This window comes from Otolemur garnettii, unplaced genomic scaffold (genome assembly GCF_000181295.1).
Source record: "Otolemur garnettii isolate 467f Iridium unplaced genomic scaffold, OtoGar3 scaffold00078, whole genome shotgun sequence".
NCBI lineage: Eukaryota > Metazoa > Chordata > Mammalia > Primates > Galagidae > Otolemur > Otolemur garnettii.
In genome coordinates, this window is record NW_003852473.1 from 8,770,304 (window position 1) to 8,793,448 (window position 23,145).

At 40.2% G+C, this 23,145-nt stretch overlaps 1 protein-coding gene across 2 annotated transcripts in view; it reads right to left on the reverse strand.

Annotated features, from left to right (window-relative positions):
• The window catches only part of FNDC3B (fibronectin type III domain containing 3B), a 371,182-nt gene that overhangs the window by 244,955 nt on the left and 103,082 nt on the right, over positions 1 to 23,145 (reverse strand). For both annotated transcript variants that reach the window (XM_023515748.1, XM_003794293.3), the window contains exon 3: positions 17,503 to 17,578. In XM_023515748.1, coding sequence (XP_023371516.1) covers positions 17,503 to 17,578 — 76 coding nt within the window. The remainder of the gene's footprint in view (positions 1 to 17,502; positions 17,579 to 23,145) is intronic.

Below are 23,145 nucleotides of genomic sequence, written 5' to 3' on the forward strand. Positions count from 1 at the left end.
TCCTCAGTGGGAGGGCCTCACTGTAGTTTAAAGAAGCTGAAAAGATCAAGAAAACCGAAAACTAGGAAGGTTTTCCCAAATCTATGTTAGACAGTCCCTACATTCTCTCTATGACCTTGGCTGGCTCTTCGAGGATAGTCTTTGACTAAGACATCCCACATCCAGTTTCTGTAACTTGCTGCAGTACTTCCTCTCAAATGTTTCCCTTTATCTCCACTCTTGGTGCCACCCCACACCTGCACTGTGCCCCTGGTTTCTGGCTATCTGGCTACAACTACCCCCACCTCTCCTTGTGCTACACGGGAGTCAGGGAACCACAGTCTATTCAGAGGTCATGAAGACTCCAAAGCAAGACACGTAAAAGTTATAAAGCTTTTAACTTAAGGTACCTTGAAAGTCATTGTAATATTGCCTAACGGTGTGACCCTAGCCAAGATAAAATTTCCTCATCTATAAAATAAACAAAGTAGATCCGATCAGTGGTTTCCTAACAGAAGTATGCTAGGAGTCGGAGAATTGGAGGTGGATCAGGGAAAGTTTCTAGGGCCACCACCCCAAGGCAGGTGAGCAGAGGGGCCCACGCCTCACGCCTCCCACCTCGGGCAGCTCCCCTCACCTGTGTGTACTCTATAAACACTTTTTTAAAACAGACCAAGCCACTGCAGGTCTCAATTACATGTGACTTAAAAGCCCATTTCACTCTAAAATTCCACGATAACGTGACTTTCTTGGACCATCAGAAGAGGGTAAAAAGAGCTGTATCTAGACTTCTTTGAGTAAGCAAATTCACAGCAGTGAATAGGGACGGTAGAATAGGAGCATCCAGTGGGTGCAGACAGCACTACGGGGAAATAATGCCACAAGACTTACTCCCCAAGAGCTTCTCAAACAGTCCTCTTCTCCAGTTCCTACCAAGCTGAGAAAGCTTTTTCCACCAAGACATAAACAGCAGTTTTTAGTGTGGGGTGGGAGGGTGTATGCAAGGTAGGGCTAAGAGCACAGACACCCACAGACCCCTGCAAGAGTGTGGCTGTCCCAGTCTAGCCTTCTAAAGCCCAATCAGACCCCAGAAGTTAACTCCCGCCGGTGAGAAACCCTCCACCCGGGCACACAAATCATTGTGTGATTCTTCAGGCATTCTTCCTCCTCCTTCCTTCCTATATGAAAGGTGCCTTTTAAGTGTATCCACAAGGAAACCTGAACAGCCTGGCTTCCCCTCCTAAGTGGTGACTCACACCCTCGCCTGCTCTGCCCCAGCACTGAGGCACTCTGTTCCTGCGGCAGGGGGAGGCCACGTCAGCAGGAAACAGCGCTGGCTGCCAGGTCACATCCAGGCCTGTCTGGAGCAAAAGCCTGCACATGCAGGACAGAGGCTGCCTCTGTGGCTGTTCCCAAGTGCGGGAACACTCAGCCTAGAGAAAAGGCTGGCCTGGGAACACCACAGCGACCGGAGCTCAGGCAGACCAAAATGCTGCTCCAGTGAGAGTTTCCCCAGCTCTGAATGTTCCCCAAATATTTCCAGTTATAGAGTTATTATTTTCCCACTCCTTCTTTTCTTAGAGGACTTACTGTACTGCATCCAAATACATATTTGGAAAAGGTTGCCACAAGCCAAGTCAAACTTTGCCGTGGCTTTCTGGCTCCAAAGGCCGACAGAGGAAATTCTGCACACCCAACCACCCAATCTCGGCAGCCAAGACACTTGTGAGTCAGGATGGAAAACCTGACTCAAGCTGAGATACAAAAGTGTGGTCCCTGCCGGTCTTCCTCTAAACACATACAGTAAATACAGTAAGCAACAAGGGCATGACAGATAGCATCACAACTGACAAGCTGTGAACAAATTGCTCTGCACAAAGCAGACTATGAATGAATCAATGACACTACTGTATTTTATACAGTAGGCTCAGTAAGTGCAGGAAATCGGTCCTGCTCATGAACCAACATGAGAAAGGTCAGTGTCCTGAAACAGCGGCTCCCATGCTTCTAGGATACCTGAGGATCTTAATCTGCTGCAAATTTAAAACAGGGGTGGGGGGGGACACATTTTTTCTCAGAAAACTTATAGGCTGAAGCTTTCCCCTCTGCTCTGAGGGAAAGGGCTTCTTAAAGGACAGCCCATATGTTAAAACTTTAGCTCCCCAAATACAAAGTTTGCTAAAGAAAACAGCTCTTCCCATGGAGAATATGAGCAGGTGAAATAGGAGAGAAACCAGGAAACCAGAGGTGAGGGCACACAGAGAGGAGGGCAGGGCAGGGAGAAGGTGTGTAAGGGGAAAGAGGCACAGACAGAGAGGGCACAGTAAGGACCACCACTCGAAACCACACAGACTCGGCAGGAGCAGCCACTCCTGATTTCTGGTCTGTGAAGCGCTGAGAGAAAAGCTAAGGGCCTCAGGCACACAGAAACCCAAATGCAGCAGGCAGGACCACCCTTCCCAGAGTCTTGGCAACAGAGGCATTGGGAGGAAAGCCACACCCCGCAGGGCCCACACGTGGCTGCAGAAGCAATTTTTTTGCAGAGAGAAACTGGCAGCCAAACACGTCCAAGTGTCCCCGGTGCTGAGAGTGAGCAATGCACCAGGGTCCCTTTTTATTTTCAACCATTTGTGAAAAGGAAAAAGAACAACAGCACCTTCTAAACTGAGTGGCCACTTTCTCAAACCTGTCTTCAGGCACAACTGAGTATCCATAAACGGATATCACTAGCACTTGTATTTACAGCAAGGAAGAAAATTCTTATTAGGATTCTCCTACCTTTTAATTTACTAAAAACCAAACAAATATACTAAGTCTTTATGGAACATCATCAAAAGTTTCTTGGAAACTGCACATTTAAGTGAAACAAGGTACAGCAGGTCCTCAAAGTTCCTTCAGCACAGTTCCAGTATAACATGGAGAAGGAAAAAACTCACACATCGCTTCACACTAGGTGGCAGTTTCCAAGAACCTATCAGACAACTTTATATGAGGACTTACTGTATTTCAAGTTTAATTAGCTACCACAGGTTGTAAATAAATATGTAACATTTTCATGGAAGAAAAACACCCTGGTAAAGGAGGATAAAACTTTAAAAGTACCTCAAAAACAAAAACTACAAAATCTCACACACTTTTTGTGAATCTGGAATAAATTTAAATTAGTTATTATAAGCAAGGAAAGTATTTAAAGGAAGATGAGCTAGATCCAAAGGTAAATATATCTCCTGGTTAACACTGTAAATGAAAAGAAGGGGAGTAAGGGGGGAGGTTAAGTAAAGAAAGCTAATTATTTTCCATACGAATGTTAGAAGCACATGATAACATTGCTGAACTGGCTATGTTGTTTTTAATAGGGTGATGCTGCAAAAGCAAACACATGGATGAATAATGGATGAAACCTTGATATCTACCCAAAGTGTAGAGTTCACTAAAAAGTTAGACATAGCCGTGGTAAACTGGCAACCATGCACACACACCCTATGTATGATCACACACACATATGCACACATATGCACACCTACAAAAAAATAAAGAAGTGTTTTAGCACAATGAGACAGAGACATTTAAACTAAGTCCTCCAGGGCATGTTTAGAAGCCAGGATATTTAAACAAGTTAGTCATATTTGTACAACTGAGAAGTATATAGAATAAAAAGCTATTTCAATTTTCATACACACACACGCATACACAATGATTATGCAAACACAAAATTAGGAAAAACCCAAGTTGATTTGTGATTTTTAAAGGCCTAATTAAATCTGGATAAGAAATTAGAAATTGGTATATTTCATTGATTCCAAGTAACCATTTTTTTCACATTTTAACATCTCCTGAAAAAGGAATACATCTTACAGTGAAGTCAGTTTAATTGATGACGTTTTCTCTTTTGTAGAGACATGGGGAAAAAATAGTGGATTTTAAAATCAATAGCATAGTAGATATGAAAAATGATAGCAAATAATTATTAAAAACCCATGCAAAAAAGGCCAACTTTGTGTAACATCCCATATATGAGAGACAACATGGCAAGGCACTCTCACCTCTTACCTGCTGGATAAGAGGAGACACATGGGGAGAGGCAATCAAAACACACACCCTTCATCTGAGCCAGCACACCTAGCATCAAAAGGTACCACTTTTCTGTTATTTAGAAATTTTTCTTTACAAATAATCCAAAACCCTAAGTATCAGATGACGTCAACATAAAATACACCAAATGTCTTTCTGAAGGGCAATATAAACTAAACATTTATGACTACACTATCTTTAAATATATACTAGGAACCAAATACACTTACACATCTAAATCTCTCAAGGTGAGACATTTTCATTGGTAATTTTTTTAAAGTCCCAAGTGATTCAAACATGCAGCCAGGGTTGACCAGTGATATAGAACAACTGACCTGCAAAAGGTATACTTTCAAGGGGCAATTATTAAAACAGAAAAATAAAAAATACTACTTCCTTTTGTTGCTAGTCAAGATTAACATATGCTAGCTAATTTATGTTAAGTAAGATTAACATATGCTTAAAATTTTGAGGAATTCAGGTAATATCTTAAAGAGCTTCAAATGATAATTTAACATCTCACTTCCAAACAGAAAATCCCCATTCATTAATGCCCACATTTGAACCTATTCAAGTAATGCTGTACGCATTTTCATGAAAATTAGAGACATGAAAATGACAGAGAACTCTACAGAAATTAAAGTAAGAATGAAAAGATAAATGGGGAAGTAAAAATAATTCTAGAAATTATCTGGCCCAATCCTCTTGTTCTAAGGTGAAGGAATTGAGCCCCTGAGCAGTGGAAACAGACTGCAGGGAAGGAAGCAAAGCCTTGGGTCTGGGGACTCTTCCTCTTCTCAAGCCAGAAGATTATGTCAGGTTTCTCCATTTAAAAAGGAAGAGAAAAATTAAGAATATAATCAATCGATTTTTACTGTATAAATTCAAGTTCAGTGACCTTTGATGTGAACCTAAGTCAATTATAAAAAAAGCTGCACAAAACAAAGGGTTTGTGGAAGGTACACAGTTAATAAGATTTGTATCAACAAAGGGAAATAGGCTTGAAATAAATTTAAGAGGCCAGGTTGGTAAGGCTATTTCAACCCTTCCTGTTGAGCCATTTCCTATGTCTCTTAAATACATTATCCAGAGCTACTTTTCAGCACTTTGGCTCAAATTCTAAAGAATCTCATTTTCTTCAAAGTCTATTCTACACTTAATTACTTGCCTTCAGACTATGCTAGTTCTGGCCAAGAAACAGGTAGCATGCACCTGTTGTTAGTGAGGTACATCTGAGATGGAGGCTAGCCTTTCTAGTCACTTCTGAGGAATGTTAATTGCTGGTACCAGCATGACAGGTGCAATGAGGAGCAGAAAAATGATCAGTGAAAACCCACAAAACAGTGGCAGAACTCACCTAAACTAGGAGAAAACTCCTCAATACTGTAACTATAATTGCTAATCATCAGTCTGGAAATCAACATTTGACCCTTTAAATAGATTTTTAAACCAGGATTTTAAATTCCTACAATGGTCTGCTGTCCACATGAGGGAAAAAAAAAAAATACATACAGCCAGTGCTGGTTCCCATGTCACAAAGGAGTCACCCAATGACCTGGACGGCCTCTCACAGCTCATCTCCTCGGTTCCAGACCACTTACTGGCGCAAAGCTCTATTTACTTCGGACTGAGTCAATTCCTTTTCCTCAAGTTTTAAAACTTTTTGTTCCTTTAGAAGCTAAGCCAATTTCCAAATCAGTCTACCTACCTTCTATCTTCCCTACTGAATTTTTTCTTTATGTGACCCAGCTGATTGGGGGAAAGGAATGTTCCTCTTTATTTACTTGAATACAATGTGTGATATTATTTGTTTAGAATATTTTTCATATTTGTATGAGTTCCCTAACTCAGCAATCTCCAAATACTACATACCACTATTGATTAAACTTTAATATATTCACAGTGTCCATGAAGGTGTTATATTTAAATTACAGAATGCTTTCTTGAATATATGAAAAAAAAATTCTTTCCAACTGGCACCCCAAAAGCATGGGGGGATGTAGTCATATCCAACTGCACAAGAGACGTGAGATATATGCAAAGACCCCAACCAGGAGTCATCAAGAAAACCCCATTAAGGTGGGCAACCCTGAGGCGAGTTTCCTCCATAGTTAGATGGGTTCAAGAATGAAGTATTAAAATGCATTCCCCATTTAAATAACTATCTTCCCTCACAAACAGCATGCAAAGAATCTTCTAAGCTACTTTCCTGTGTGAAAATTCTTCAGAAATGGAAGACTCAAGCTGAGGAACAGGAAAAATGCCTACTTTAAAAATAAAGTTTGTCTTTTTTACCCATTTTTGTTCATCATAATGCTTGTCCAGTTCGGAAAGAGTAAAAAATGTTTAGTATTCTCTTTTACATTAAAGGACATTTTTGCAAGATACCTCACTCAATCTACCTGAGGGAAATACACTAGGATTCAAACGATGCCCCTCCCACACTCTGCCCCTCACTCTCCCCAGGTGCCTCATTGGTCCGCGGTCATGCCTGTCTCCAGCACGTCAGGCTCCCAGCCTGCCCCCTGCCACCTTCCAGGGCTCATCCCACCTGTCAAACACACTGCAGAGGGAGAAAAGTAGGGCACCAACTCCATGACCAGTTCCTCGAATGGGGGTCCCAGTGCAAAGTGCACTCCGCTCTTGTGTCTGACACAGAGAGAGCTTACTGAGAGGCTTTTCCTGCCACTAAGCATTGTCATTTTTAACTGCAAGAGAATATTAGTAAAATATTAATCAGTAATCAAATTAAAATACTTGCTACTAATACAGATAATAAATGTAAGGTCTGCCAAAAGTTGACATATCTTTTAGTATTAAATACCCTTAAAAATACTTGTCAACATGTTTCCAGCCTATTCCTCTGGGAAAAAAATGCTATTAAAAGAACGAATATAATAAGGATTCGCACAGGCTTTTTATGTGTAAGGGGAACTAATCCATGGAGTGGAATTCTCAGAATAATTGTTTTTGGGCAAACACTCTCTTGCCTGCATTCATTACCTTAATTTGAGGAACTAAGAATAAAAATAACCAAAATGACCTATGCACAATTAAAAAAAAAGAGGGGTGGACTTCCTCTGCATTAACTACGAGAATTTTTCCATCATTTTTACATGAATCTTTAATAGTACAGCTATGATCTAAATCTTTGTGTCACCTCAAAATTCATATACCGAACCAACCCCAAAGGTGGTATATTGGAATGGGAGGGGCTTTGAGAAGTGACAAGGACATGAGGGCAGGGCCTTGATGAATGAGGTCAGGGCCTAAGAGCACCCCTAGGCCTCTCCACCATGTGAGGACACAGTGAGAAACAAAGAAAGCAGGCCCTCATCAGCCTCTTGATTTTAAAATGTCCCAGCCTCCAGAACTGTGAGAAAGCAATTCTGTTGTTCATAAGCCACCTAGTTCATGGTATTTTGTTACAACAGCAGAAACAGAATGAGTCCTCATAATAAGAAATGACTGTCCTTTGCCCTGAAGGCCTCGTCTGTGTGGGTTAGGCAATAGCCACAGAGATGAATAAGATTTGACCCTTACCTTGAAGAACTCAGTCCAGTCTTCTTTAAAGACATTTCTAACATGACCTTTTCTATTTCAGGTTGTAAGTGTAAGAACAAGAGTAAAAAAATACAGAGAGAATAATGCAGGAACTAAAACAATACATGTGTGAAATAAAACGTGGCAGACAATTGAGGTGGCACTGTTTGTTCTTCTGAATTATCTCATATACAGGGATCTGTGACATTTAAAGAACTCCAATCAGTAGTACCTTCAGAGACATTTTAATTGTTCAACAAGCCAGAAAGACAAATGGGTTCAGAAGCTGAACTTCCAGTGCCTATTTTTAAATATATCATTTTGAAGTGGTAGGGATGAAACATGACATCTAGAAAATCCTAACAACTCAAGTTCACATAGGCTTTATGAAATCTTCAAAATGACACGCAAAAGCAAGTCCTCATCAAACTCCTGATCTTTGATAAAAATGAAGGGGGTTCAATGCCTGCCCATAACGAAGACCTGCAGCTTAGGAACAGTTCCTATTTACTGGGTCTTTACTATGACTCCAACTGTTCTTGGTGCCTTCTCCACAATATTTCATTTAATACAGCAGTCCTTCAAGACAGACATTATTCCAGTTCTACAGATAAGGCAACTTAAGGAATAGTGAAGTTAAGTCACTAATTTTACCATGCACAACATGCAGTGATCTCTAAGCTAGGCAGTCTCACTCCAAACCCTACAATGATCTTACCGCCTACTGGCCCTCAGTATTTGTAAGATACCTCACTCAATCTACCTGAGGGAAATACACTAGGATTCAGAGGATGCCCCTTCCACACTCCACCCCTCCCCAGGCACCTCATTGGTCCGAGGGCATGCCCGTCTCCAGCACATCAGGTTCCCAGCCCGCCCCCTGCTGCCTTCCAGTATTGCCTAGGGGCTGGAGGCACTAAATAAAAACTAAAAGTAGTGCAGAATTCAGTGAAAATATAAAAAGCAAGGCCTACGTAGGAAGAGACACAATAAGAGGTTACAGCCTATCTGAATATGGTTGCTCAGATATGGTGTGAGAGTTAACTGCTATTATCCAAAAGAAAAAAGCAACAATTGAAGCTTAAACTACAACAGAATTTAATTTAAATGCATGGAACACTGATCAGCATACACATTCCCATAAACCTTCATCTGGAATGTATGAACTGATGCTGTCCCTAGTAACCAGATGAAGTAAGTCTGCTTTAAATAAGCAATGAAATGGGAGACTGAAACTCCACTGATTTCCCCAAGTAAGACAATCAAGTCATTGCCTACAATTAATCATGCCATGTCCTTAGCAAAAAAAAAAAAACAAAAAACGGCAAACCTGGGTATATAACTAGATCGGGATGGTGATAACAATGATTCTTACAATGGATTATCTCATAGCCCTAGCAGGTAAGTAGGATCACTGTCTCCAATTTAAGGGAGGAAACTATGGCTAAGAGGTTAACCATTAGCTAGCAAACAACCAGGGATTCTTACTACAAAGTCTTTACTCTGAAACTTGATATCAATTAATCTTCACATATTCTAATACATCAATTCACTAAAACTCTAGTTGAAGAAAAAGACCAGAGAAAGTCTGATGATACAACTTTGGGTGAAGATTTTGTCTGAAGTTTTAAAATTTCATAATTATGTAAATGAAAGACTAAATTAAGGTGACCAGACGTCCTGCTTTTGGCGGGACAGTCCTGATTTTTAACAATTTGTCCCGTGTCCCGTGGCATTTTTAAAAAGTCCCGATTTTTGGAAAGAATGCACGACAAGCCAGGGAATGGCAGGAGACCGGGAAGGGAATATACGGTTTTTGGCTTGCTATGTGGCTATTTCGCCAGGATATGAGTTTTGTATTATTTTTGTTAATTTTATAATGTTAAACTTTAATAATAACAAATAATTGTTCAGAACTGATTATTGAGAACTGCTTATCAAAGTTCGCATTATTGATCAGTTGTTAGAATTCAACCACCATTGTTTGGACTTAATGAACAATGGCGTTTTTTGGCATTGGTAACAAGGAAAACATTTTCTAACTGTCTCTCAGATGATAGACATAGTACTGCGTGCTAGTGCTAGTTAAACAAGTGATGTCAACAAATCAGCTATTCAGATAATTTAAGTAATTTATTTATTTCATGAATTTAGCAGACAGTACTCGTATTATTTATATTTTATAGTGGCGGCAAAAAGTCTAGCACCGGCCTTGAAAGTGACACTTATGACTTATGAGGTATCATTATTAAAAATATATATTGATAAGGAAAAGGTTAAATCTTGGGCATCAGCAAAAATTACAATAGAGAACAAATGTTTAGAAATATTTCATCATTTTGAAACAAACAATGTTCCATACAATAATGCACTAAAAATTGTGGGATAGGCACTGTCCTTACCAAGAACTAATGCTGCGACTGAACACGTTTTTTCTGTGGTAAATAAAGTGTGGACATCAGAAAAATCACAATTAAGGGTTGAGACTTTGAAAGTCATTTTCTGTGTGAAATATAATTTAACAAATTCTTGTGAAAAATTTCATGACCTTTTAAACAACAACAGCAATCTACTAAAAAAAAATTCACTCAAATGAGAAATATGCCAAAGAATAAAATAATACTATACATAATTTTTAAATGTATTATATTTGTAAATTGCACTTATGTTGAAATTTTTAAAAATATATTACAATACTATTTTTGCGTTCTATGAAAAATTTTGTTGTTCCATATAGACCAAATTTTTAATTAAGAACCCCCCCCCAGCTCAATGGTGTCCCGCTTTACCAATGTTAAAATCTGGTCACCTTACTAAATATAATAATCAAGATAACTGGGAAGAGGGAAAGGCAGAAAGCATGAGACACACTGGCACGTCCCCTACGAGGGGTAGAAAACCTCCTGGAGAAGCAGCATAGTTTGGCATTGATGTAACCCAACCACATCTATGAGATTACTCAATCCCAGAGAGGGGACAGTTGTACATAACCAATGGGAGATGGCTCTCCTTCCATTCCTTCCATAAACTAGACTCTCTCCTCTGGGCCCATCATACTTCCCAGTCTTTGTGGTGACCACCCTGCTGCTAAACTTTAGGTTCCTCGGCAGCAAGCTGCTATGTAACAGGGCCTGTCAGCGCAGCACATGGAATGCCACATGCAACATGCAACTGTGCACCAGTCCATGCATGTCTGGAGGAAAAGCTGCATCACTACGAATAAAATAAAGCCTCCACACATTTCAGAGCTCAGGGGTACTCCAGAAAGCTAAAAGTGATTTTTCTCCAATATTTCATGAAGAAACGTAACTCTAATAATGGGGGAAAGAAAAAAAATGCATAAAGCAAATGTTTGCACACACGTAAATACATTTGTTGTACACACATACACACAGATAAAAGACTGATCTGTCTTGAAGCTAACATTTTTTTTTTTTTTTTTTTTTTTGAGACAGAGCCTCAAGCTGTCCCCCTGGGTAGAGTGCCGTGGCATTACAGCTCACAGCAACCTCCAACTCCTGGGCTCAAGCGAGTCTCTTGCCTCCACCTCCCAAGTAGCTGGGACCACAGGCGCCCGCCACAACGTCTGGCTATTTTTTGGTTGCAGCCATCATTGTTCTTTGGCGGGTCCGGGCTAGGGATTCGAACCCGCCACCTTAGGTGTACATGGCTGGCGCCTTAGCCGGTTGAGCTATCGGCGCCGAGCCTTGAAGCTAACATTTAAAAGTTGCAAGATGAGCTGGAAGTCAGTGGAGTAGTTCAGATTTTCCCAGAAAGTGAGACTCTTAGCTTAGAGCTTTCCTGGAGGGCTGGGAACAAACTCATCAAATACAGCTTTTGATTAATCAGAAATCTTGGTTGGCTATTTTTTAGTTGCAGCCGTCATTGTTGTTTTGGCAGGCCCAGGCTGGATTCGAATCCACCACCTTAGGTGTATGTGGCTGGCGCCTTAGCCACTTGAGCCACAGGCACCGAGCCAAGAAATGAGTTTTTTAGGTAATTTCTCATAGAAAAACAATCTCCCAAAATCCTAATCTTGTCATAGGAAGAAATATTTCTATTTGTAATATAGACATCTTATAAATAAATGCAGTTCAATAACACTCAATTCTGTGTCCAGTGTGATGAAAGTTTGCAAAGATTTATAAGGATTAAATGCATATTATAATAATTTTACTTTGAAACCACCCAAATATTTGTTATCAAAAAATTGTTTGCAAATGTAAGCCAAGGCCAAGGTTCATGTCAACCTGTGAAGACAGATTCCATTTGCAACAGGTCAGTAAAACTGGAACTTCCCATTTACACACAGAGCATGTGTTAAAGGAGCAGACAATATGGAAGCTTTGCTTTTGAAATTATAGTCTGCCTCAGCTCCTGAACCCAAGGTGTGATACCATTTATGTAACTTCACAATAAAAAAAAGCAAGAGACAACCCAAGTTCCCCAGGACCTATCATAAAATTCTTAGAAAGCATCACAGGTCAATGTTTTGATTTGCCAAACATATCTAATAAATGCACTGCAGGCACCACATAGGAAAAAAGTAACATTCAGGGCCCTGTTGAGATTCTGGACGCTGAATCATACAGGGAGGGAGGGGAAGAGAGGCAAACAAGGAAATTCGGAAAGGTAAACAGCTCTCAGTGGTGCCATTCACAAATGGGTGGCGTGGCACTCACAGTGATACAATTCTCACACTCATCAGGCAGGAGAAAGTCAGTCAGCCACAGAGCAGAGGAAAAGAGCTCAAAGGCACAGACATCTCAGAGTGGGGCCTTCTCCCCCACCCCACCTGCACCCTGCATTCCTGCTGCCATCCCATCATTTTGAAGCCTCAACCAACTTAACACAAGTTAGCAGAGTAAATCACAATGGCAAAAGACACCAAAATTATTTTAGGCAAAAATTTAGGAGCCAAGTATCTCTAAATATTATTTATTAAAATAATGATGCTTCCTATGCATTTTAGTAAATCTGTTTTTTAATCACCATGCACTCACTTTTTTTTTTCTTTGAGACAGAGTCTCACTTTGTCACCCTCAGTAGAGTGCTGTACCATCATAGCTCACAGCAACCTCAAACTCTTGGGCTCCAAGCGATTCTCTTGGCTCAGCCTCCCTGGTAGCCCAGTCTGACACTCACTTATTTTCTTCAGTTTATAATTTCTATGTAACAGCCATTAAACAAATAAAAACTGCAGTATTAATATAAGGTCATTATAAAAGTTCTTCAGAATTTAAACATGTTTCTCTAAAGAAAACCCATCAGCTTTAATTATCAATGCAATTTGGATTTTGGAAGTTTTTCTACAAAGACTCCACAGACCACTAAAAGCACAGAAGTAAACATCTTTAAACTCCCAGCAGAAGAGTAACATTTAAAAGAAAATCATCATGCCTCCTATACCACTAGAGCCAGTCCAGATACCAGTCAGTGATTACTAAAGGCTGGGTGGCCAGGGAGTGGGGCAGAGGACACACTGTCTCCTGTCACAGCGGAATTCCAGGTCTAATTCAAGGGCGTGTGTGTTTATACACAACCAGGCTGTGCAGTGCCACCATACCTCACTGCCAGAACTCAGAACTGCTATTGGAAAAGACAGACCTCGAACCTTAAAGGAAGTATGCTGTTTGTTTTGGCTGGAGTACTTTATAGGGAGCAGATAAAAAGATGGCATGTGTGGGCAGGAAGTGAGGTTGCAGTGCCAGCACCTCAGCCCAGAAGAGATATGAGAGTCGTGGGGAGTCTAAGCCGAGGCAAGGATTCATACTGATTGCTAAGATTCTTTTTTCCTAACAACTAGCTCTTTATACAATTTCACTTGGCTTGGGTGGGAAAAAAAATCTTTTGCCTCAGATGCCACAGGCATAGTGCTGCCTCCAAGTGAGAATAAACTATGGCTTTTCACAGCCCCTCCAAGATCTGAGATTCATGTTTTCATGGAAAATATTGAGAAATATTCCATTAGAAACAAATCTGCTCTCACAGCATATTACATGTTTCCTGTGTTTTTCTTCATTATCACCAAAGACATTCCCATAAAAACCAAAAACAAAAAAAGTATTTTCCCAGAGTTACCAGATTTTTCTACATTAATTTGCTTTTAATTTCCAAACTGCCTTTTAATGACATCATACTGAGCTTCTAGGGTCTTTCTAGTGATGTCATAAATGTCTCTCCGAGAAAATTCTTAGGCTAACAAATTCAATTATAAGCAAAAGGAGTTGACCTCATATGGTGTGATTTCAAAGTTTCCAGGAAGGCCCAGCAGTCAACTCTACACCTGAATCCCGCCAAAGCAGCCCGTAATCTGCTGGCTGGTGGTGAAACAGCAGAACTACTAGGCTGACAGTTTGAACCAGCAAAGAAATAAGTGTGACTGCAAAATTTCCAGTAAGGCCGCCATCAGCAACTAACTCCCCCCCACCCCGTCCCCCCCACATGCCCCCAAACCCTCCCTACCTGCCAGCGGCACTCAAAGAGATTAACTACAGCTTCATTCTTTTAAATTTAATCTGTAATAAAATGCAATTGCTTCTTTCATGAATTTCCATTATAATATGATCCAATTCCAGATCCTTTCCTAACAGGTTTTTTAAAAACAAAAAATTACCCCCTACTGTATTGTCCTCTCCCTTGTACCCTCCTCTCCCAGAAGCTAGAGCTGGACTCTCTACCTAGAAGCTGAGCTCACCCCCAGTGAGCCCAATCATGACTTTGGGTAGAAATAATTTGCATGCTAAGCCAATATTCCCTGTATCACAGTGTCTGCCAGCTCACCTCTGTTAACAGGTACCAGTGCCTCTTATTCTCCGGATCCAGTCTCTCCCTCACCCTGGTGTTCTGCAAACCATCTCTGGCTCCTTCTGGCCATCTGAGTTCTCATCCCAGTATCCTGCCCAGAATCCACTTACTCTAGGAACAGAAATTCACCGTACTCTTGCCAATACTGTCCCCCCTCATGTAAATCCACAGAGCAGGGCAATAAAGAACTCAAGCTCTAGAGTCACACATAACAGGAATGAAAATTCTAACTATGGGAATTTTCCACAGACCTCAGCTTTCTCACGTGTATCTTCCTCATACTCACTAACAGAGAGAAGAGAATGAATGAGAGCTGAATAAATGTTAGCAAGATAAAGACATTTGTGCCAGCTGCAGTAGCTATAATCCTAGCACTCTGGGAGGCTGAGCCTGGTGGATTGCTTGAGCTCAGGAGACCAACCTGAGCAAGAGCAAGACCATCTGTACTAAAAATAGAAATACTAGCCAGGTGTTGTGGCAGGCAACTGTAGTCCCAGCTACTCAGAAGGCTGAGGCAGGAGGATCACTTGAGCCCAAGAGTTTGAAGTTGCTATGAGCTATGACATCACAGCACTCTACCAAAACAAACAAACAAAACAGAAATAAAAAAGATAAAGATATTAATCACAGGGACAGTGAGGATGAAATGATTGATAAACATACTGCCTGTGTGCACACTCTACATTGCTGTGTTCCACCTACCTGGACTGAAGCATTCACTAACTCATCCTAGAACTCAAATGAAGGCTTTTTTACTTTTTGCTTGTTATACACCAGTCATAGTCAGTGAGCCTGGACTGACTCTCCTTCCAGTCTCTGCAGCTTATCCTTCTACTTCAGAGCTTTCCAAGCCCTAGGAAGGCATTTGGTTCCCAGCCCTGGTCCTCATTCTCTTCTGTGCCATTTCAATTAATTGGCCAGGTGTCCCTGTGACTCCTAAACTAAGTCATCCATGGTATCAGGGTGTTCAGAAGAGGACAAAGAATAGGATGGCTGGGGAAAGCCAAAGATAAACAAGCTCCACAATTCTGTGTTAGTTAAAGGCATTCTTGAAATCACTGTAAGGAGTGTCTGTGTCACTTATCTCCAAGCATCATCATGAATAAACATAGAGCTCCCATTGAGAAGAGCAATAGCCTCCAATCCTTCCTGCCGAGTCCAGTTACACGGACTAAAGAAAAGCAGGGGAGAGGCGAAGGCCGTGACTAGACACACGCACACACGCATGTGTGCACTGCTACACAGACATACACGCTCCTTACACACCACAAGTTAAACTCAGGTGGCATCAAAGAGGGGATTTTATGTATGTTCACCTACTCAGATTTTTTTTACAGATTCTATTACAAATACTTAGTGAGGGACACATTCTCAGCCAATTCCTGGAGCTCCAATGTTAACTCAACCAGAGGCTCAACTGCTTTCTTACTAAACTGAAGACCTCAGTCTTCTTCTATATAGGTGACACTCATCTAGTTTTTCCAGCATAACTTTTTTTTAAGAGATAGAGTAGATTCTGAAGATCACATTCATTTATTATGGTACCACAAGTAGGTGGAAGATTCTACAAACCCAGCTATTTTAAAAGATTTTCTTTCTCCCTTTACCTGAAGTTTTTCCATACTGTTCATAAACAAAGACTAGGATTTGTTTCTAAATGGTTTAGAATTCCAAAGACCAATTTCAGGTTGTAATGGTCAGAGAAATGCAGTAACTAAAAATCACTGATCAAATGGTTAAATCATTTCATTTTAACTCAGACTTGAATCCTCAAAATATACTCATTTCTCAAGAAAAATTTTTCTCAATTTTGTTGTTACGGATACCAAAAACAGAGTGTGTTGCACAGTGGGACTATAATGCAGCACACTCTGATCCGATACAAGGCAAAAGAACCTCCTATTTCTATGCAGTTCATTACGGGGAAACTAAAACAAAAGGGCATTTCCCCTACTTTGTTCATGTATTGATAAGTTAGTACAGGAATTTTAAAAAAGGCCTCCAATCAGATTCCAATTCAACCAATAACCTAATAATGACCTCATTTACATAATCCCAGTCACAAAACACAAAGAACTATCACACACAGTGCCTTCTAACACAGCTGTGTTCACACAGTCACGTCACATATGGATTGATATTCCTACATAGAACTTCACATAAATCGGAGTATCTACGTCAGTTCTTTCCAAAGTAAATTATAGAGAAAGGGCATTAGTATCACATCACATGAGCTAGGAATTAATGAATGTCCAAGGTGCTATACTTAACTGCACCAAAGGTGGTTCACCTCCACCTGGAACTCATTTAAGATGGCAAGATGCTGGACTCTGAGCTAATGCTGTAACGTAAAAAGACTTTGAGATATCTTGGGAAGAGGCACTTTACATGTGGGAGGAAAACGAATCATGGGCAGCGGGGGTGGGGGGGGGTGGGGGCAAATGGCAGACCTGTTGGAAAGCTTTCCAGGATGGCCTTGCAGGTCCTGCCTCCTGGGATTCCCTCCACCATGCAGTTCCCTATCTTGAGTATGGGCTGCATTTATAGGCTCCCTCTTGCTTTCAAGAGGCTGGCCCTGATGAAGCTACCTGACATAGCATAAGCTTCCTGCCCATGCCCACGGAGAAGCCTGCTTAATAAGGAACTGAGGGAAACCTCCTGCCAATAGCATCCAGAAAACTGAATCCTGCCAACAATCCCTACTAAGTCTGGAAGCAGATCTGTCTTAAGGTGGTTGCAACCCAAACCCACACCTTGACTTTGTCTCTTTGAGAAGTCAGAGACAAGATGTGCCCCAAGGCCTACTCCACAGAAACTCAAGATAATAAATGTTGTTTTAAGCCACTAAATTTTAGAGTATTTGTTACTCAGCGATAAATAACTAACAGATACCTAGTACAGATTTCTCCACCAGAAGTATCATTTGGATAGCATAGCTTCACAATATATACTTGAGACTATGTGACAAAAAAATAAAAATAAAGATCCAAGAGATATTTTACTTCTCTGCAGGCTCACAGAGAAAAAATTACTTAATATAGGAAAAGAAAATAATCATCAGAAAAGTTCTTTAATTAAAATGTTCACCCAAAACTTCCTTACCTTGAATGCACTGAAGTGTTCCATCCTCTGCTCTTATGGTAAAAGTCTCACCTGGATTAACTTGAACGAGAATAACCTGCCAAAATAACACATTAATTTCAATTTAATGCTAGAACATCTGGGATACTTGTTCAAGTTTTATTACCTAAATTTATATACTAGACAGGAAGTATGTGATATAGACGCTTGTATAAACCGAAAACTTCAGGTGTAAGTCTTTAACCTGGCTCTCACGAGGTCAATATGTGCATCTGAATTTAGCTAAGTGAATTCTATGTTGTCTAAAAAACTCAAATCTTAAGAAACCTTTCCTTGGAGAAGCATAATTCCTTTTTCTCTTTCATGAATTTAGAAACAACACTTAAGAGAAAAGATCAGAAACTATACTTATAGAGAAAACTTAGTTCCCATACTGTAGCTGACCTGGGTTACAGGATTCTACCATGTGATAACAGAAAGCGATTTATAAAGCAAAGTTTTGAAAAACAACTATCTGTGTACAGGATCTTGAAATAATAATGAACAGTATAAAACATATGAATATTTTAAACAGGCTCCACCAAACATTCCAATGTTTAAATCTGTTATCTACAGTCAGGGTTCTAGTTACATGAACATGCATATTAACAGTAGTAGGCAATTTCAAAAAGACTGCATTCTTTCAGCAGCCTCACAGTTACAGTACTAATCAAAGGATAACAAAAGGAAAACTTACTAATTATATCATAACCCAACCTTAAAATCTGTAGTAAAAAATATCACAAGGTACAAGGTTAATGCTATTAAAATAATCACTATATATTTCTAGAAATTGACAGGATGTCTGTGTCACATTTATCTCATAGTTCTTAGAGCACACCTCGTTCCTCTGGGCTGGGCCTCCAGCATAGTGTTTTCCTCTACTATAATGCTCATCCTGTGTGCCCTCAGCTCCCCTCAGTGAACACAATTCATCCTCTCCAGCTTAAGATGTAGCATCTGACCCTCCAATACATCAGTTTCCCCAATACATATTCTCAAAAAACAAACAAACAAAAACCCAAAATAATACCAACCCTACTTCTTCCTGGAATTGCAATTAGCTAAGCAACTATTTTCTGTCTTTCCTTCTTTAATCAAGGCACTTTAGAGATAAGATATGACTTGTGTGGCCCCATACCAAATGAATGAAAGTCTTAAAGCATAAGGAAAACAATGATAATTATTTCAACTTAGAAATTAATCTTTCATATGATTAAATTTTAAAGTTTATTCCGTATACCACAATTTACATTTTATAAAGCTATTGATATCAAAAGTCATTCCATCTTTATCACATTATCTGCTTACCATATTGCACAAAAAAAGTAACTTCCCTAGCAGTCACTAACACAAGGCCACAATTCAAACAATGGCCGGTGCCTTCCATATCCACTTAAGCCTTCCCCCACCCCACTTACTAGTTCAATTCCTGACCCCGCCCCACTTCTTCAGGGAGAAAGATAGATAAAGGGCTTTAAAGCATCATAGTAAAATACAACACCTCTTCAAATGTTTAGCTCGTATAATTTTCACTGCTGAGTTGCTATGGCAACCAGATTATAATCTACCAAGTTACCTCAGAAACCAGGCAAATCTCCTGTGTCCCAATTTTTCTTAGTAAGAACTGAAGTCATTATTCAAACAAACCATAATCATCTCAGCACCAAGATATTTTAAAAGAAACCATGTTAATATAGAGGAAGGCTGACCACCTTGCTGTTTTCACTATCAAGAAGGCAGAGATAAAAATAAGTTTTGACATGCACCAGCCTGGAGCCCAGTCCTGCCGGCAGATGTGAACGAGCCGGCCTTGCATCAGGCAGCCCGAGGAGTGTGATTCACCAGCAGACTCTGGCACTCAACCTGTTGTGTTGTACAAGTCAGTCAGTCTGTCGGTGTCTCTCGCCCTTCAGCTACAAACAGACACAACTGCTACAAATTCTCTGAAATATAAAACACAACACTATCCAAACCTCATTTTTTGTCCACTCACTAAGCATTTCCTGCTTTTCCAAAGTCAGCATTAAAACAATTCATATGTACATTCTGTGTCTTGTCAGAGAAGCATAAAATACAAAGACTTTAACAACTAATATTTTTTCCCTAGAGATATTAAAATACAACCCTGCCAGCCAAATCTTAGGAACATAGTTTAGGGTCCTATTGCTACACCAGATCTGTTTCAAAACCGTTAGGGCTCCATGAGCCAGAAAGCAGTTTATCAAGGCCTAATGAAAATGAGTGACCATTCTTCCAAAGCCTAAAGCAACAATAAAACAAGAGTTAGATATAATACAAATGAGCAAACCCAGCACCCTGGGAATGTTTTACCCAACAGGATACTGAAACAAGGTACAGCACGTTTCCTTGCTGGCATAAATCCCTTTCTAACTCTAACTTTGTTTTTCACTCATTAAAAGAAGAAAAGGAAAGCAAATTTTACAATATAAAATTTGGGTGGCTGATTAACCAGGTATTATTAAGAGTATCTAAGACTATTCCTTGAGGCAAATCCCTAATTTATGCTTCAAATAACAAATTTCCAGCCACATGACTAAGCAATCACTGTAATGTATTAGCCCATTAAAAAAGCTTCTACTGAGGGAACGGCACTAACCAACCAAAGATGAAATATCACATTTGTAGCCATCATCAAAGGTAAATCCAGCACCCAGACAATCAAGATAACAAACCTTGCTGGGAGAAAGATCTCCTTTTACTTCTGAAGCATTCCCCACCTGCCACACTTGTGAAGCCTGTCTTACTCTTAGCTGTTTCACATACAAATGAACACTTCCAGGAACCAACATTCATGATTATCCAGTAGGGATCTTTATAAGGAAAAATGATACAATCTAAAAGCTACAAAAGAGTTCCCTGTTAATAAAGATCCAGTCCAGGAATATCTAATAACTTTTAAAAGTGACCTCTGACTACGTGGTACCACCTATCCCTGATGCTACTATTTCTTGCACACACACACACACACACACACAGACACACACACAGGTTCCCAAACCCCCAGCTCCTCCCAGGCCCAGAGTGTCCATCCACACACACCTTTGAGACCCTGGTCTCTGTACCATGTAAAGTAAGTATTACAGTAGAATCTCCACTGTTGACCACTTCAAGTTCACCTATTCTTCTAAGTTTGGACATGCACCACATGTACGCGTTCCTTATGTTGGCCACCTCTATGTGTTGACCAGTTTATTACAGGTGTCTGGGTGGTCAACTTACAGAGGTTCTACTGTATTTGTTTTCTGAGTCCCCTGACTTTTCTCCAAATCAGGAAAAGAGAAGTAATGGATCTGCAAATGACCAAGAATTATCTCTGTGGCAATAATATACACAAAGAAAACGTCCTGTGATCAAAAATATGAGCATGTGAACGAGAAAAGACCTGGAAAATGATGTAAAGTACTGACTGCCGTCATCCTGCTCATCGAAAGCCGGAATCCAAAGGCGACAGGAGAAGAACACACAAGACCAGGAAGGGTCCAGGGAGATTTAAACAAACACTAGGATCAAGGCACAAGGACACAGAGGGCAGGCGGAGCTCGTCGCTGCTTAATATAAGCAGTAGGATGAAACGGTCTTATTTTGTTTCTTCCTGCACTTTAGAACTCTGTTTAAAATAAAGAGCAAGAATACTCCAACATTTCAATTTTTTTTTTTTTTTTTTCTGGCCAGGCCTGGGTTTGAACCTGCCACCTCCAGCATATGGGGCCGGTGCCCTACTCCTTTGAACCACGGGGGCCGCCCCCAAATTTTTAATATTTAAAAACTATCATCCTTGACAGACTGAATTAGTACAGCATGACTCACTTTATCAACTCCTTTTTCCAGGTTTTTTCTACAGATTTTTTGTTTTGTTTTATTTTTTTGTTTCACTTTGTCACCCTCAGTAGAGTGCTATAGTGTCACAGCTCACAGCAACCTCCAGCTCTTGGGCTTAGGTGATTCTCTTGCCTCAGCCTCCCGAGTAGCTGGGACTACAGGTGCCCACCACAACGTCCAGCTATTTTTTGTTGCAGTTTGGCTGGGGCCAGCATTGAACCCACCATGCTTGGTATCTGGGGCCGGCGCCCTACTCTCTGAGCCACAGGTGCCGCCCTTTTCTACAGTTTTTATAAAAGTAGCTACTATTCCCTGAATCCATACAGGTAGTATTATCAACCAGATTTTAGACATGGTAAAACCAAGGCTCAAAGAAGACAGTAACTTGTCCAAAGTCACAAAACTAGCAAGTGACTGAGTGTGCCCTGAACCCAGCTCTGTCTAATTTCTCCACTCTCACAACACCACTCCTGCCCCAACAGGCCTGGGGCAGGAGTGAGACTCCACAGAGTCTATTCATTATGGAAATACTTTTAAAACTACTAAAATGAGAGAATGCAGTTAACTGGGTCAAAGGCGCATCCTCAAAGATAGGGGTCAAGTTCTCTTCCAGGGCATCTGCGCTCACTTCCTGAAGCAGAACCTCCCCCCTCTTATCAGCGCATGGCAGTTAGGTGGCAAGGAGTCCCTTGATTGACAACAAATTGGGCAGGATTATTTATCATCGGGTTCTGGTCAAATCCTCTAATTCACCTAGACTCCTAAGACAAACCAACGAGGCAAGCACTCTATTCTCACCATCAGCAGATGCCATTTCTCAAGGCCTGATAGGAACCGACATCTGGGAAGATCCATCAGAAGCTCCTGTGCTCTGTCATTAACAACAACAAAAAATACTGAAATGGTTAAGGGGTAACCAAGGAATGGAAAATCTGATGAACTAAGGAAGGGGAACAGTTTTATGCATTGAAGTCACACCATCTTGTGCCTGCAGAAAATATATACAAAAGAGTTTAACAAGTGCATTTCATGAAATAAATGCCCTTAGAGAAATTCCTACCATACCTCAGTCTTAAAGCAAATATTAAGGAGTGCCCAGAGTGAGTAAGGGTATTCTTCTATACAGAGAGGACAAAGCCTCAAGCCAGGTGTCCAGCTTGCTTATCTGTCATATCAGATATCTCCAGACCAGACCATTTTTGCTAATCAGCTTTCATTAGTGTTTGTGTATTTGATGTATGGTCCAAGACAACTCTTCTTCCCCCAGTGTGCAGCAAAAAAAAAAAAAAAAAAGGTTGGACACTACTGCCTATCAATACAAAGTTCTGCCTACCTGAGGCTGACAAATAGAACTTACATAGGATGGAGAGAGAGGAGTGAGGGAAATCACAGAAACAAAAATAAAATATTTATAGATAGTAATAAGAGTTATACTAAACATTCAATGGCAACATATATGAAGGTGTACATTTTTACTCCCTCTAATGCTACATTGCCTTGAATAAAGAGATTCTATTAAAGAGCTGCTGATTACTACAAATATAGCATAACTTAAACGGAAAAAAATGCTTAACATAATATAAATATCCCAAATTGGATTAGTCTCTTTTAATCTGTCCACAAACACTTTAGTCTAAAGTAGTTTTTTTTTTTTTTTTTTTTTTTTTCAAGAAGCTGTCCCCCTGGGTAAAGTATCATGGCACACTTAAATTATGCTGATCCCAAAAAAAAGGGTAAAATAAGGGAATATACTTAATATGTTTTAAACTTCTTTTGAAAAGA